Below are 14,237 nucleotides of genomic sequence, written 5' to 3'. Positions count from 1 at the left end.
AATGCAAATAATTTGTGTATATTAAGCTTCATACTGTAGTTGCACACAATTACCGTACTTACCTTGAACTTTTTTTTGAACTCTTTCTCCTCTTTTTCCATCTTTTTAAACTTCTTAATGTCTTTCTCTTCCCCTTTTCCTCGTCCAAGGGACAAAGATTTCATGTTTATTCCTAAACTGCTTTATCAGATTTAAAAAAAGCAGAACAAAAACATCAATCACCTAGTTTTGGTTAAGAAATATAAATCATGTGGTTGCCTTATTAGTCTACTTGTTACCTTGTTAGTCCACTTCAATAAAATGGTACTACTTTATTTTTTAGTATTTTTATTAACCTTTATTTCAAGACATTCCAACACATTTGAAGTTTACATTTATTTTACCTTCACTAAACTGTTACTTGTTGAGCAATGGTAACACCAAAATGGCCAACTTGTATGTCTTTTGGCTGAAGACTATTACTATGATAGCCTGCTTGATTCAAATTTTAAATTAGTCTGTTTAACCAAAGGACTGTGGACAAGTGAGTTATATATTATTTATCTCTTTATTAGCTTATAGATATTGACATTTACAGTTGACAATGAAATTTGAACCTGATTCTCAGTCAAGCCGAATCTATGAGCTCAACAGGTATTTTTATTTGAGCATAAATCATTTTTTATTCTTATTTTTATTTTAAAACAGTTTTTATCTACACACATTGGAGGATATGTTCATGGTGGAGTACAAAGATCTAAGAAAAACATACATTATCAGGTTAAAACAATACTACAATAAGACAAACAAGAACAGTCTAAAGACGAGCTTTAAATCAGTGGACTTCGTTAATGGAGGGACTGTCTACACTCTTATACTATTATCTTAATCTGAGAATGCTTGTGTAAATAACAAATGTTTTCAAAGCCTTCTTACAGGATATCAATCAAAGATTATCTAGGAGAGAATTCCAGAAAATAGGTCCTGCCACTGAGAATTCCCTTTCACAGGTGAAAGCCAGACATGCTAAATGGGGTGAAAGCACCTTGAGTATGTTTTTACTCATTAGTCATAGTGACCATGCTGGCATGTATATATGTAATGCTGAATTAAGCCAGGTGGAAGAATTCCTGTATATCAACTTGTCTATTAGTGTTGCTATATTATAGGCTCTTCACTTTGGGAGCCATTCTAGAGTTTCCAAAATCAGGGTAATATGCTCCTGTAGATGCATCCCAGTAAGTATTCTGGCAGCAGAATTCTGTACAATCTGTAGGACTCTAGTAATAGTAGCTGGGAGCCCATTTTTCCAAGAATAAAAATAGTCTATGCTGAATAAAACCAATGTCTGAAGGCCTGTGGCTCAAGAAGTTGTAATCTTCTGAGCAATCGTAATTTGTAAAAAGATGATTTAATGAGAGGTTACAAACAAGCATTATTTCCAAGTACTTAATGGAAGAGGCATTAGGGATATTATAGCCATCAATTGAAAACACTGTAGGACAGTCTTATATTGGACAATTGCTTAGAAAAATTGCCTCTGTCCAGTTCATGTTCAATATCAGCTTATTGTGATGTGACCAGTGTTTTATTGTATTTAAATACAATGTTATCAGATCAAAGGTTTTCTTCCATGAGGTGTCAAACGGGACAAAGAACTATATATCGTCAGCATAAACTTTGTAGTTTATGATGAGACATGCTTGAACTTTGCAAAGCCTTCTATAATAATTTATTGTATTCAATAATTGTATATAATGCAAAACAGTGAGAGCAATATAAGTGGTTTACAGCACAATATTCAAAATCATATATACAAATATATGCCATTTCACTTATAATCATGTCTTATGGGTAAAACCAAATCCAAGTATCACATAAATCTTATTGATAACCAATCTATTGAATTTGTATAGCACTGGCAATTAGGATTTAACCCTCTGACTTCTCCAAATTTGTGGGGGCCGGGAGGAGACGTCCCCCTCCAAAGCTGCCACTAGCCCCCAGGCATCCCTTTGCTGGCTGGCCCTTTGTGACGATGCGGCTTCTGGCGTGTGCTTCCAGTGGCGGAATGGCTACCCCCATGGAATAGTCACTTCTAGGCAATTACCTAGTCTGCCTATTGGGAAGTCCGCCCTTGAGCACTAATGCTGCTAGGTTCCAGGGATTTAAATCTATATTCATTAGAACTTGAGTCAACCAATATACATGCCTCTGACCCAGCTGGATTTTGTTCTTTCATAGAAGGTCAAAATCACGTTGACACAGATTTTTAAGTTTTTTTTTTAAATGGTTTTATCAGATTGTTTAGTACATAGACTTTTGACACGTTCATTAGTCATCGCAAAAGTGAACATGTAATTTTTTTTTAATATAATTTTATGTTTTATTTGGTTGTATCTTGCCTTGGGCTAACACAGATAGGGGCAGATTTTCAAAGGGGTACGCGCGTAACATACACGCGTACCCCCGAAAACCTGCCCCAAGTTCCCCCTACATGCGCCAAGCCTATGTTGAATAGACTCGGCAGCGTGCGCAAGCCCTGGAATGGGGCGGAAGGAAAATTCCCTCCGAGGCCGCTCTGATTTCGGAGCGGCCTCGGAGGGAACAGCCAGCGCGCGCAGGGCTTGGCGCTCACAAGGTGCACAAATGTGTACCCCCTTTCGCACGCTGACCCCGGATTTTAAAAGATACGCGCGGCTACGCGCATATCTATTGAAATCCGGCGTACTTTTGTTTGCGCTTGGTGCGCGAACAAAAGTACGCGCTCGCGCTTTTTAAAAAAATGTACCCCAATTTGTGTTGCTGTCAGCGAAACATCTGCTGAAATCTCCTTTGAGCAGTGCAAGTGAGCATACTTTGTAATGTTGTCTGTGATTCTTGAGCTCATCTGAACCAGTCTGAAATAATTTAATGCACTTACCAAAGTTAATGTATTAATCTGAATCAGAACCTGGTTACAATGAGTTCATTTATCCTTAATCCATGTGTATATTATATTTACATATATTGTATCAACTAGCACCATTTATGGACAGTAAGATATATATTCATGCAGAAGATAAAAAAGATGAGGTATTCTCTAGTAGTCTTGCTGCTTTTGAATGAAAATGTAGCAAATTTTAACCATTGCCTCTTCACTGACCAAGAATGAAGAGCTTATCATCAATGCAGTGTGTATATCTGCTTTAATTATTGTATGCTGTACCAGGATCCTGATTATTGTATGCTGTACCAGGATCTACTGATCTTATTGAAGACATTATTCTGAAAATAGTGTGCAACAGCTTTGAAATCTTAATCAAAATGTATACAAGTTTCTTATTTCTAAAATGCTACAGATCTTGCCTCAGGTGGCTGGAGCTAGGAAAGTACCTTACTGTCAGCTCGATCCAGTATCGTCCGCTCGAGGATTGCCCGTCTGTAACGTGCTCGTAGCGCACAATTCGGGCGCGCAAGGCAGTTCGGCGATACAGTGTCCAGTTTCACGCGTCCGTATCGCTTCTGAAAACAGACGCATAACCCTTTCCGCACCCGGCATGTAAATGAACGAAAAAGCTGTATAATGAAGGAATTAGCTATTCCCCTGCGATACTGTAACGGGCGCTGATATTATCTCCTCCGTAACCCGCTGTTCTGCCGCGGCCTTAACCTGCTAGTTTACCGCCTCCCCCTAGTAGGAGTTAGTGTAGTGTAGTGTAGGGTAAAAACATTGCTTACCCGCCCTGGTCCCGTCCGGTCTCCTGCAGCCCCGTCCGGACCGGACGGGGCTGCAGGAGACCGGACGGGACCAGGGCAAAAAAAAACAAACGAAAAAGTAGCAAGGCTCGGGCCTGCTATGGTAAGTGTAAAAAGTGTAAAAAACAAAAAACCTGTGTGTTATATAAAAAAATAAAACAATTTTAAATACCTGTCGGAGGGCCGTGGGTCCAGGCGGCCGGTGGGCGGCGGGCAGCCATCAGCGGCATCCGGTAGTCCCTTCTCCCTTCCTCCCTCCCTCCCCTGCCTGGATGAGCGCCAAAATCGCACGGGCGGGTCGGCAGCGGGGGGGGGGGGGGGCGGCAGCAGGATCCGGGAGCGGCGGGTAGGCAGCAGCGGGGTCCGGGGCAGCGGCAGCGGGGGGGCGGCAGCAGGATCCGGGAGCGGCGGGTAGGCAGCAGCGGGGTCCGGGGGTGGCAGCGAGATCCGGGGAGCCAGCAGCGGCAGCATGTTCGATCGCGCAGGCAGGTAGGTGGCAAAGTAAAGATGGCCGCCTGCACGGGAAAATCGTGCAATTGGCCGCTGAAGACGTGACGTCACGACGTTTGGCGTCACGGGGTGTGACGTCACGTCTTCAGCGGCCAATTGCACGATTTTCCCGTGCTGGCGGCCATCTTTACTTTGCCACCTACCTGCCTGCGCGATCGAACATGCTGCCGCTGCTGGCTCCCCGGATCTCGCTGCCACCCCCGGACCCCGCTGCTGCCTACCCGCCGCTCCCGGATCCTGCTGCCGCCCCCCCCGCTGCCGCCCCCCCCCCCCCCGCTGCCGCTGCCCCGGACCCCCCGGACCCCGCTGCTGCCTACCCGCCGCTCCCGGATCCTGCTGCCGCCCCCCCCCGCTGCCAACCCGCCCGTGCGATTTTGGCGCTCATCCAGGCAGGGGTGGGAGGGAGGAAGGGAGAAGGGACTACCGGATGCCGCTGATGGCTGCCCGCCGCCCACCGGCCGCCTGGACCCACGGCCCTCCGACAGGTATTTAAAATTGTTTTATTTTTTTATATAACACACAGGTTTTTTGTTTTTTACACTTTTTAAACTTTTTTACACTTCCTGGTGCCTGTCATTTCAAATGTCGTTTGAAATGACAGGTACCAGCGCACCCAGGTTACTGTATAGGCGCTGTTACAGCGCCTATACAGTAAAATGGGTTGCGCGGGCATAACCCTTCCCTAACGCTTCACAGCCGCGGCATGCATTTGCATGCGATTAGAGGAGAGTATCGGGGAGTTAGTGAAGAGAACTGTGCGTGCGGGGAGGAAGGGTGCGCCTGACACTACCTCACTGTTTTACCGCGGCCTTACTGGATCGAGCCGTTTGTTATATTTACCTACAGAGAAGTTGTTTTTTTTATGTCAAGGAAACTCCCTAATATGTCATTGGAGCTACCTCCCGTTTCACCATTCTTACCAGGTATTCTTATGGACTGCGGTTGATAAGCACCTGTGGATTGGCGATATAGTTCAATCTGGATACCCTCATTTTGCTAACCCTTTCTCTATTCCCTTCATTTCAGTTCCTTTTGAAATTTGCAATTTAACTTTTTTTAAGGCTTTATTTAATTTAAAAAAAAATACATATCAAGAACATTTGATGTAAGAAAAGTACAGCATACTATGCCACAATACAAATTTAATGATACATGCTGACTTTAGACCACATATGGGGTGAGTCTCAAAGAAAATAAACTTATAGAAACAGACACATTTATTAGTTTTAGATTCATATTAATACACTATGCTGCAGCACGGAAGATGAAAAATCCCTATTCTGCAGAAATTCCTCCAACTGTATAAGATTGAAAAAAACATATTTATTCCCCTGAAACTTAATCACAATTTTACAAGGAAACTTGAGAAGGAATGTTGTCACTAAGGCAAGTATCCTCTGCATCTTCTTATGAAAAAATGTACATCTATGTTGTGTGTCCCCGACAATATCTGGGAACATAACAATCTTTTGGCCTAAGAAGCAGGTATCCCTATGTAAAAAAAAAAAAGCCTTAACATCAGACATCTGCCTCTCAGATTCCTGCATAAAGGAAACTAATAGAGTAGCTCTGTCTTTAATATAGGTTTGAGATTGTTCTAAAAAATCTGAAATTTCCAAACTATCATTCATAGGTATTATCTTACCCAAATTCTCCTTAGTAGTTTCTCTTATCAGGTAGATAGTAAACTTTAGACACAATAGGAAAAGCAACTTTAGATTGTTACGGTCCCGGGCTGGGCCCTGGTCCCTCCACCTACCTCGGGCCGGCCCGGGCCGCTGGAAGGTTTCTTCGGCCGTCTAGGTCTGACCTGGCTCCTGCTGTGGCGTTCCCCCTGCGAGGGAGATGCCGCCGATCCTCGGTGCCTGGCCCTGCCCCCTTAGTGCGCGCGCGCACGTAGAGGGCTCCGGATTTAAAGGGGCCAGTGCGGGAAACGAAGGACAGCCCTAGAGATGACGTCAGACGCTGCAGGGATATTTAAACCCTGCAGCTGCCTCAATGCCCTGCCTTGCAATGAGGTTCTTTCTCCTGAGTTGAGTTGCGGTTCTTATGACCTCTCTGGCTTCTGACTTCTGGCTTCCGACCTCGGCTCGTCCACTGACTCCAACTTCAGCTTTCATTCCTGGCTTTGACTCCAGCTTCTGACTTCTGGCTTCCGACCTTGGCTCGTCCATTGACTCCGGCCTCAGTTTCCATCCCTGGCTGGACTCTGGCTCCTGACCTCTCACCTTCCACAGGTATCTGGTTCTTCATCTGCCAGGAGGTCTCGCCTAAGTCCCAGTGGCTCGGGTCCTCATGGGCTCCTCCTGGGGGGACTGCGGGCTTCCGAGGGTAAAGTCTCTTCTGACCTCCTGGCTCAGCCGTTTCACTGGACTACCTCTTCAGGATCTCTCTTCAGGTCCTCGGTCGCAGAAGATCTCGCCTAAGAGGCCCGGATCCCTACGGGCTCCTCCTGGGGGGACCTCGGGCTTCCAGTGGTGAAGCCTTCCCTGGACCAGTGCCGCCTCCCGGCTGCGACGTCCTCTGTGGGCTCCCTACAGTTCATCACCATCCGTCTCAGCCGGCCCAAGGGTCCACGAATCTAACAGATATTCTCAAAAACTTCAAGTACAATTCTTAAGCATTTCCAAAGGGCAATGAGGGAAATTCTAAAATATGAAATTTAACCTTCTAGAGAAGTTGCCCACATTTTCCAATTTCTGATTAAGAATCTTATTATCTTTAATTAAAGAAACCTGGCATTCTTACAAAGTAGAGCATCTTTTACCTAATTCCACCAGCCTCTCAGCCAGGTCATGAATTAGTTTAGAATATTCAGAGACCTAATTAGATTGTTACGGCTATGGCTGCTGTGCAACCGCCTCACCACCAGGGGTCCCTCTAGAGCTGGATCTCCTGACAGGCTCAGTCCATCTCCCTTCTCTTCTCTATGTTCGGGGCTGTCCCTTATAACCCTGCCTGACAGTTCCCTCAGTGCTTCGGCATCGAGCTCGCCTGGGCTCCCTGCTCTAGCCTTCCTTGCTTGCTGTGCATTTGGTCCCTGGACCTTCCCTTGCCTTGCGCGGCCTCCGGGCCTTATTCCTTGCCTTGCCTTGCGCGGCCTTCGGGCCTTATTCCTTGCCTTGCCTTGCGTGGCCTATGGGCCTTCTGACCTGCCTTGCCCTGCGTACTGTGTGTGGCCTACGGGCCTTCTGTGTGTGTGTGGCCTACGGGCCTTCTGACCTGCCTTGCCCTGCTTACTGTGTGTGGCCTACGGGCCTTCTGTGTGTGTGTGGCCTACGGGCCTTCTGACCTGCCTTGCCCTGCTTACTGTGTGTGGCCTACGGGCCTTCTGTGTGTGTGTGTGTGTGGCCTACGGGCCTTCTGACCTGCCTTGCCCTGCTTACTGTGTGTGGCCTACGGGCCTTCTGTGTGTGTGTGTGGCCTACGGGCCTTCTGACCTGCCTTGCCCTGCTTACTGTATGTGGCCTACGGGCCTTCTGTGTGTGTGTGTGGCCTACGGGCCTTCTGACCTGCCTTGCCCTGCTTACTGTGTGTGGCCTACGGGCCTTCTGTGTGTGTGTGGCCTACGGGCCTTCTGACCTGCCTTGCCCTGCTTACTGTGTGTGGCCTACGGGCCTTCTGTGTGTGTGTGGCCTACGGGCCTTCTGACCTGCCTTGCCCTGCTTGCTGTGTGTGTGGCCTACGGGCCTTCTGTGTGTGTGTGGCCTACGGGCCTTCTGACCTGCCTTGCTCTGCCGCCTGCCCTGACCCAGCCTGGACCCAGACACTGCTACTTGCCGCCTGCCCTGACCCAGCCTGGACCCAGACATTGCTACTTGCCGCCTGCCCTGACCCAGCCTGGACCCAGACACTGCTACTTGCCGCCTGCCCTGACCCAGCCTGAACCCAGACACTGCTACTTGCCGCCTGCCCTGACCCAGCCTGGAACCAGACACTGTTTCTAGCTTCCTGTCTCTCTCCACCTGGAGCCACCCTGCTGGGTGGTGTTCACGACTCCTGACCGGAGCCCAAGCGTAACATAGATAAAGTTCAAAGGGAAGTTAATGTAGCATTGATGTTGGTGGAGACAGATTTCTCTAGTCATCGCTGTCCATAGCACATCTATTGTAACAACTGCAGGCCAAACAGTTATTTCTTGTTCAATTCCTTGTACATTAACAGAAGTAGATGGAATTACTTTCCCAAATGCTGTGAGCTTCCCACTGGAAAGAGAAGAAGGGGTAGACAATTTCAGCATTTCAGATTCACCCTCTGCTCCAGAATGACTCAAGACACCTATTTGAAGTAACAAAGGGCCTTCATAACTTAAGGAGACCAGTGTAACAAGCTGAGTGGAATTAGAAACTTTAAGCCCATTTAGTCCTGAGATATTTTGCCTCTGAAACTGAAACATCTCCAGAGCAGATTGAGCAAGGGAAGACAGCACTGAAGACTTGAGGGGAATGAGCACAAAGCAATTTCTGTTCTTACCCTATTCTGATCTGGAAGCTATGAATACAAGGAGGACAATGTTGCGACCATCACTTCCCGATGGCTTCACTCTGCCTAGCTTTCCTTTTTTGCGACTCCTCCTGCTCTTCATGGACGCCTGTCTGCCGCGGCGTCTGCCTGCCATTCTCTCCGGCGTCCCCAGACCGGCTTGGGCGCTGCCTCCCGCCATGCTCTTCAGGTACCTTAGGGTGTTCGTGCTGCGTGGCTCTCATTCTTATTTCCTCATTGGCGCGTTCCTCAGGGGCGTCATCCTGTGATGACGTCATGCTGCTCGGATATTTAAGCCTACAGTTTATTGCTAGCCTTTGAGTCAGCAAAGGTGATCTTACGGATGGGATTCGCTCTGTACCCAGCTACTCTGCCTTCCAATTTCTATTGGACTCTTCCTGCTAACGGGGTACCCGCTCCTCGGGGGCCTCTTTGCTTCTTTCAGGTCGCTGTCAGGTAACCGGTACTTGCTCCTCGAGGGCCCATGTTCCCTGACCCGCTGCCTGCATCCATCTCCTCTTCTACTTGGAAGAATTCGCTACAGACACCATTAGTGAGTACTACTATCATCCACTCCTCAGAGCTGTCTCCCTGGAAACAGGTACTCGCTCCTCAAGGGCCTGCCCCCGTTCCAGCACCAGTGCCATCTCCTACGTGGAACCGCTGTATGAGTACTTTGCCAACAAGTCTCTCTACCTCCAGGGATCTGGTACTCGCTCCTCGAGGGCCAGCTCTCCCTATCTCGGGGCTTCTCCATATCTGGGACACTGTGAATGTCTTATTGTACTCATTCTCTCATTTCTTTTCACTACAGCACTGCTACCGGAGGAACTGCTGTTCCAGCGCTCTGGGGAATCCTAGCCCAGCCGGGCTCCATCTTCTACTCACTACTGCCACCTCTGGTGGCTTCACAAACTGTCTAAATAAAGAACTATCTGTGTTTGTGTGTCCAGAGCTGAGCCTGACCTGTGGCCCCTCACGGGACTTCCCCCCATGGGCTTGGTCAGCTGCCACAGTGTCAGACCACAGTATCAGACCACAGTGGCAGACAAAAAACAAGTTTAGCAGTGTGCCCCTTGGGTCATGGCTTTGGTGCGCAACTGAGCACAGATTTTATATGCAGCAGAAGTCCCACATGAGTGATGTCAGTGAGAAAAAAGATCTGGGCGTCATAGTTGATATTACATTGAAATCTTCAGCTCAGTGTGCTGTTGTGGTCAGAAAAGCAAACAGGATGTTAGGAATTATTAGGAAGGGAATGGAAAATTGTTGTACTTTGGACATTGAAGCATGGGCACTTAGTCGCTGTAAGAGATGACTTGCAGCGATAGGCTAGCTCTAGGCAGAGATGGACACAGAGATATATCTTTATTGTACTGCAACGTAGATGGTAACTCGAGGATCAGGTGAAGATTCCAATCAGGAGAGGAGAAAACAGATGATAATGTTCCATCTATATGTTGCAGAGTGGAATGGCAGTTCCATACTCTCACCAGGCCCGTGGTGCAGGGTAGGTCGAGAGTCTACGGAGAGAGAGATGAGACAAAGCAAAGACAGAACTGGAGCGGCAGTACTCACTCTGATGCTGGTAGTTGAAGTAGGAGAGAGCCCCGAGGAGCGGAGATCTTGGATGAGCAAGGCCCCCGAGGAGTGGGAACCGTAGGCGTCCTGGTAATAGGTAGGCAACCCCGAAAGGTAAATAGGAGCAAGGCAAGGACTCATGGAGCGGGTACCTAAGTCATCCTGGAGCGAGAGTACACAGAGCGGGAGCGTCTGGTAACGTGGAGAGATCAGCATGAAGGATTCCTTGCTAACTTGTATAAGGAATTGTGAATGGAGTTTAAATACCAGAGCTAGTGATGTCATGCGGTGGGGACGCCCCCGAGGTTCCTGCCATGACGCAAGTAAAGGATGGGGCTGTGCGCACACGTGCGTGCCCTAGGTGACTCCTGGAGAAAGATGGCGAACGCAATCTCCCATGCCGGCTCGGGAACGCCAGAGGGTTCGGTGTGGAGAAGTGGAGGCAGCCATCCTACCAAAATGGACTGAGTCAGGCAGAAAAAAGGTAAGCAACAGAGGGCGCAGCCGTCTGCGACCAATGGGCACAACACAAATAAAACAGAGGATGCTTCTGTATTGCACCTTGAATACTGTGTGCAATTCTGGTCTCTGCATCTCAAAAAAATAGTTGCATTGGAGAAGATACAGAGAAGGGTGACCAAAATGATAAAAGGCATGGAATGGCTCCCCTATGAGGAAAGGCTAAAGAGGTTAGGGTTGTTCAGCTTGGAGAAGAGACGGCTGAGGGGGGGATAGGATAGAGGTCTACAAAATCATGAAAGGATTTGAACAAGTAAATGTGACTCGGTTATTTACTCTTTTGGATAATACAAGAACTAGGGGGGTACTCCCTGAAGTTAGCAAGTAGCACATTTAAAGTAAATCGGAGAAAATTCTTTTTCACTCAATGCACAATTAAGCTCTGGAATTCATTGCCAGGGTTGTGGTTAAGGCAGTTAGTGTAGCTGGGTTTAAAAAAGGTTTGGATAAGTATAATGGTTTGTGGGTGTATGGGCCCTTGGCCCGAGGTGAGCGTTGTTACTACCTGTGGGGTGGGACCCCACAGGTGTATACTGTTGGGAGGCGAGGTCTGGCTCAGCAGAGAACTCTGGGAGAGACTGTGGAGTGGTCCCGAGGAGCGGGGCAAGAGACACAGCAAGAAGGAATTCCCACAGTTCGTGGAACAGGCTGATCAATACCTGGGCAGAGGCCTCTGATGAAGATGGCGCAAGGCAGGCCCGCGGAGCGGGGAGCGCGACACAGGACATGCAGGAGGAATTCAGGAGATGCAATCCTGAGGGGCGGAGCTGCACAATGAAGGATGTACTGGTGCAATGACATAGGCCAACCCGCGGAATGGGGAAGACCGAGTCAGGTCTCCAGCTGATGACATAGGGCAGCCCGAGGAGCGGGAGGCACTGGTAGTGCTCAGTAGCAGAATCATGGGTACTGCCCCGAGGAGCAGGGAAGCACCAGTTGTCCCAAGAGTAGTCGTAGGCAGTACCCTGAGGAGTGGGGAAGCACAGACAGTCACAGGAAGGAAGGTAGGCACTTCCCCGAGGAGCGGGGAAGCACGGACAGTCACAGGAAAGAACGTAGGCACTTCCCCGAGGAGCCAGGAAGTATGGAGGTAGCACTCCCAAGTGGTGAAGATGTTCTAAGAGGTGGCCCCAAGGAGCGGGGAGCCAGCAGGATAGGATTTACTGGAAGGCGCAGGGCTAGCCTGAAGAGCGGTGGAAGCCAGGAGACCAGGTCCCCATAGAGTACGCACACTGGCCCCCGAGAAGTGGGTACCAGGTAGGGTCCAGAGTCCAAGGAGATCCGATAGCGTCACCACAGGAACGGCAGAGACAGGAGCTTGTAGAGTAGCAATGGAACTCGTTGCCAAATCAGCTAGCTGAGGGCAAAGGTGGAGCTTAAGTACTTTGATGCAATGACATCATCAATCCAGGATGCCCCCGAGATTCCCGCCGAAGGGGCTTTAAAAGAGGGTCTGGTGGCGCATGCGCGTGCCTAGTAAGGCCTGGAGTCGGCGTGGAGGATGGCGGTATCTTGGCCACCACGAGGAGCCATAGGGAATGTGGCGGCAGAGACTAGCCCATGCCGCGAGCAGGCCTGGAGAAGGAAGCAGGACGGTGAGTAGACGCGGTTGTAGCCGTCTGCGACCGACGGTCATAACAATAAGCTTCCGGAGAAGTCCATAAACTGCTATTAATGAATAGGAAATAGCCACTGCTTGTTGCCGACATTAGTAGCATGGGATCTATTTAATGTTTGGGTACTTGCCAGGTACTTGTGACTTGGATTGGCCACTGTTGGAAACAAGATACTGGGCTTGATGGACATCTGGTCTGACCCAGTATGGCAAATCTTATGTTCTTATGTAACCTTAACTGCGTGGGAATTGGCAGAATGTGGTATTGGAAATGCTGTGTTTCCGCCACAAATCAGAGATATTTTCGATGGCTGCGGAATATTTCAATGTGAGTATATGTATCCTTCAGATCGAGAGAGCATAGCCAATCCCCTTTTTGTAGGAATGGGATCAGGGTGGCCAAGGAAACCATCTTGAAACTTTCTCTTTTAAGAAACTTGTTTAAGGGCCTTAGGTCTAGAATGGGACAGAGTCCCCTTGTTTTCTTTGGAATCAAGAAGTAGCAGGAGAAAACTCATCGCCCTCATTGCCCTGATGGAACAAGCTTGACCGTTCTGACCGTTAAGAGGAAGGAGAGCTCTGAACGAAACACTTTCTGATGTGCTACTGGTCCCCACAATGGACTCAGAAGGTAATTTGGTGGGACACTCAATAGGTTTAATTTGTACCCTAGAGAATGATAGCGAGGACTCACTAATTTGAAGCTATATTGGGCCACTAGTTCACGTAGAACTGCAGCCTGCACCTGACCAGAAGGTCCGACATCATGGGTGCAATGGTCTTGGCTATACTTTTTTCAGTCCAGTCAAAATCCTTTCTTGGAGTTGACTAAGGTGCTGGCTGAGGCTTTGGGGGCCCTCTGTTGCCTTGGACATCCTCAAGGGGCCTGCTATTGCTGATGGGACTGAGATGTGGGAGGATAGTGTCTCCTTGGGCATAAGAAAGACTTCTTGGGGTCAGATCTTAAAGGCCTCCTGGATGAGGAGGATCGATCCTGAGAACCAGGAGAGAGCAGTTGGAGTGTCGCATAGTGCCTATGAATTTGAGCCACAAATGATCTCTGGATCAGGGAGTAGCAAATCGGATCTTCCACCTCTGGGGAAGTGGTGCTGTTTGTACGTTTCACTCTACATGAAAAACTGGCCCCTAAACCCTAAACCACCACCAACCCCTCACCTTGAGCTTTAATATGCCCCTCCTATAGGCACATAAATAGTTGTACCCTATAAGGGCCACCCCAGAGGCTCTTTCTCTCTACACTCCACTCCTCTCCTCTCCTCTCTCTCTCCTCCCAAGCCCAGAAATGCAATTCAAAAAAATTATCGCAAATTGCATTACAGCCATTTCATTCATATTGCACAGTTTAATGCCAGGAAAAAAGGTGTAGTCATTTCTAGCATTAAAACTGTGCAATAGCATGCGTTATGCTATTACACAGTGTGATATTGCCCCTCATTAACCGATTTCAGGCATATATAACAAATGAAAGGAATAATAATAAATCAAAAAAACATATCTGGTGTATACCTTAAAAATAAAAAGAACTAAGGGGGTCATTTTCAAAAGCAATCACATGCGAAAAGGGACTTTTCGCATGCGATCACTAAATGGGGGCAGAGTCGGGGCAGAGTCGGCCCTGAAAGAGGAGGAGTCAGGGCGGCACCGGGGCCGACTCTGCGGAGACATTGCCGGCGGCGAAAGGTAAGGACCCTTATCGCCGCCAGTTTTGCACCGAATGACTACATCTTTTATGGTGTAGTTATTTGGTGCGAAAGCCAGCAGCCAGCGCACCGCAGTGGTGCGATGGCTGCCG

At 48.3% G+C, this 14,237-nt stretch overlaps 1 protein-coding gene across 6 annotated transcripts in view; it reads right to left on the bottom strand.

The window, feature by feature from the left end:
- The window catches only part of FYB1 (FYN binding protein 1), a 290,377-nt gene that overhangs the window by 24,603 nt on the left and 251,537 nt on the right, over positions 1-14,237 (bottom strand). For 4 of the 6 annotated variants that reach the window (XM_029578325.1, XM_029578354.1, XM_029578333.1 and 1 more), the window contains one exon: positions 63-180. In XM_029578325.1, the coding sequence (XP_029434185.1) occupies positions 63-180 (118 nt within the window). The remainder of the gene's footprint in view (positions 1-62; positions 181-14,237) is intronic. The other 2 variants (XM_029578343.1, XM_029578366.1) reach the window with 1 other exon arrangement.

Source organism: Rhinatrema bivittatum, chromosome 1 (genome assembly GCF_901001135.1).
Source record: "Rhinatrema bivittatum chromosome 1, aRhiBiv1.1, whole genome shotgun sequence".
Classification (NCBI taxonomy): Eukaryota; Metazoa; Chordata; class Amphibia; order Gymnophiona; family Rhinatrematidae; genus Rhinatrema; species Rhinatrema bivittatum.
This window is presented reverse-complemented; position numbering and strand designations above follow the sequence as displayed.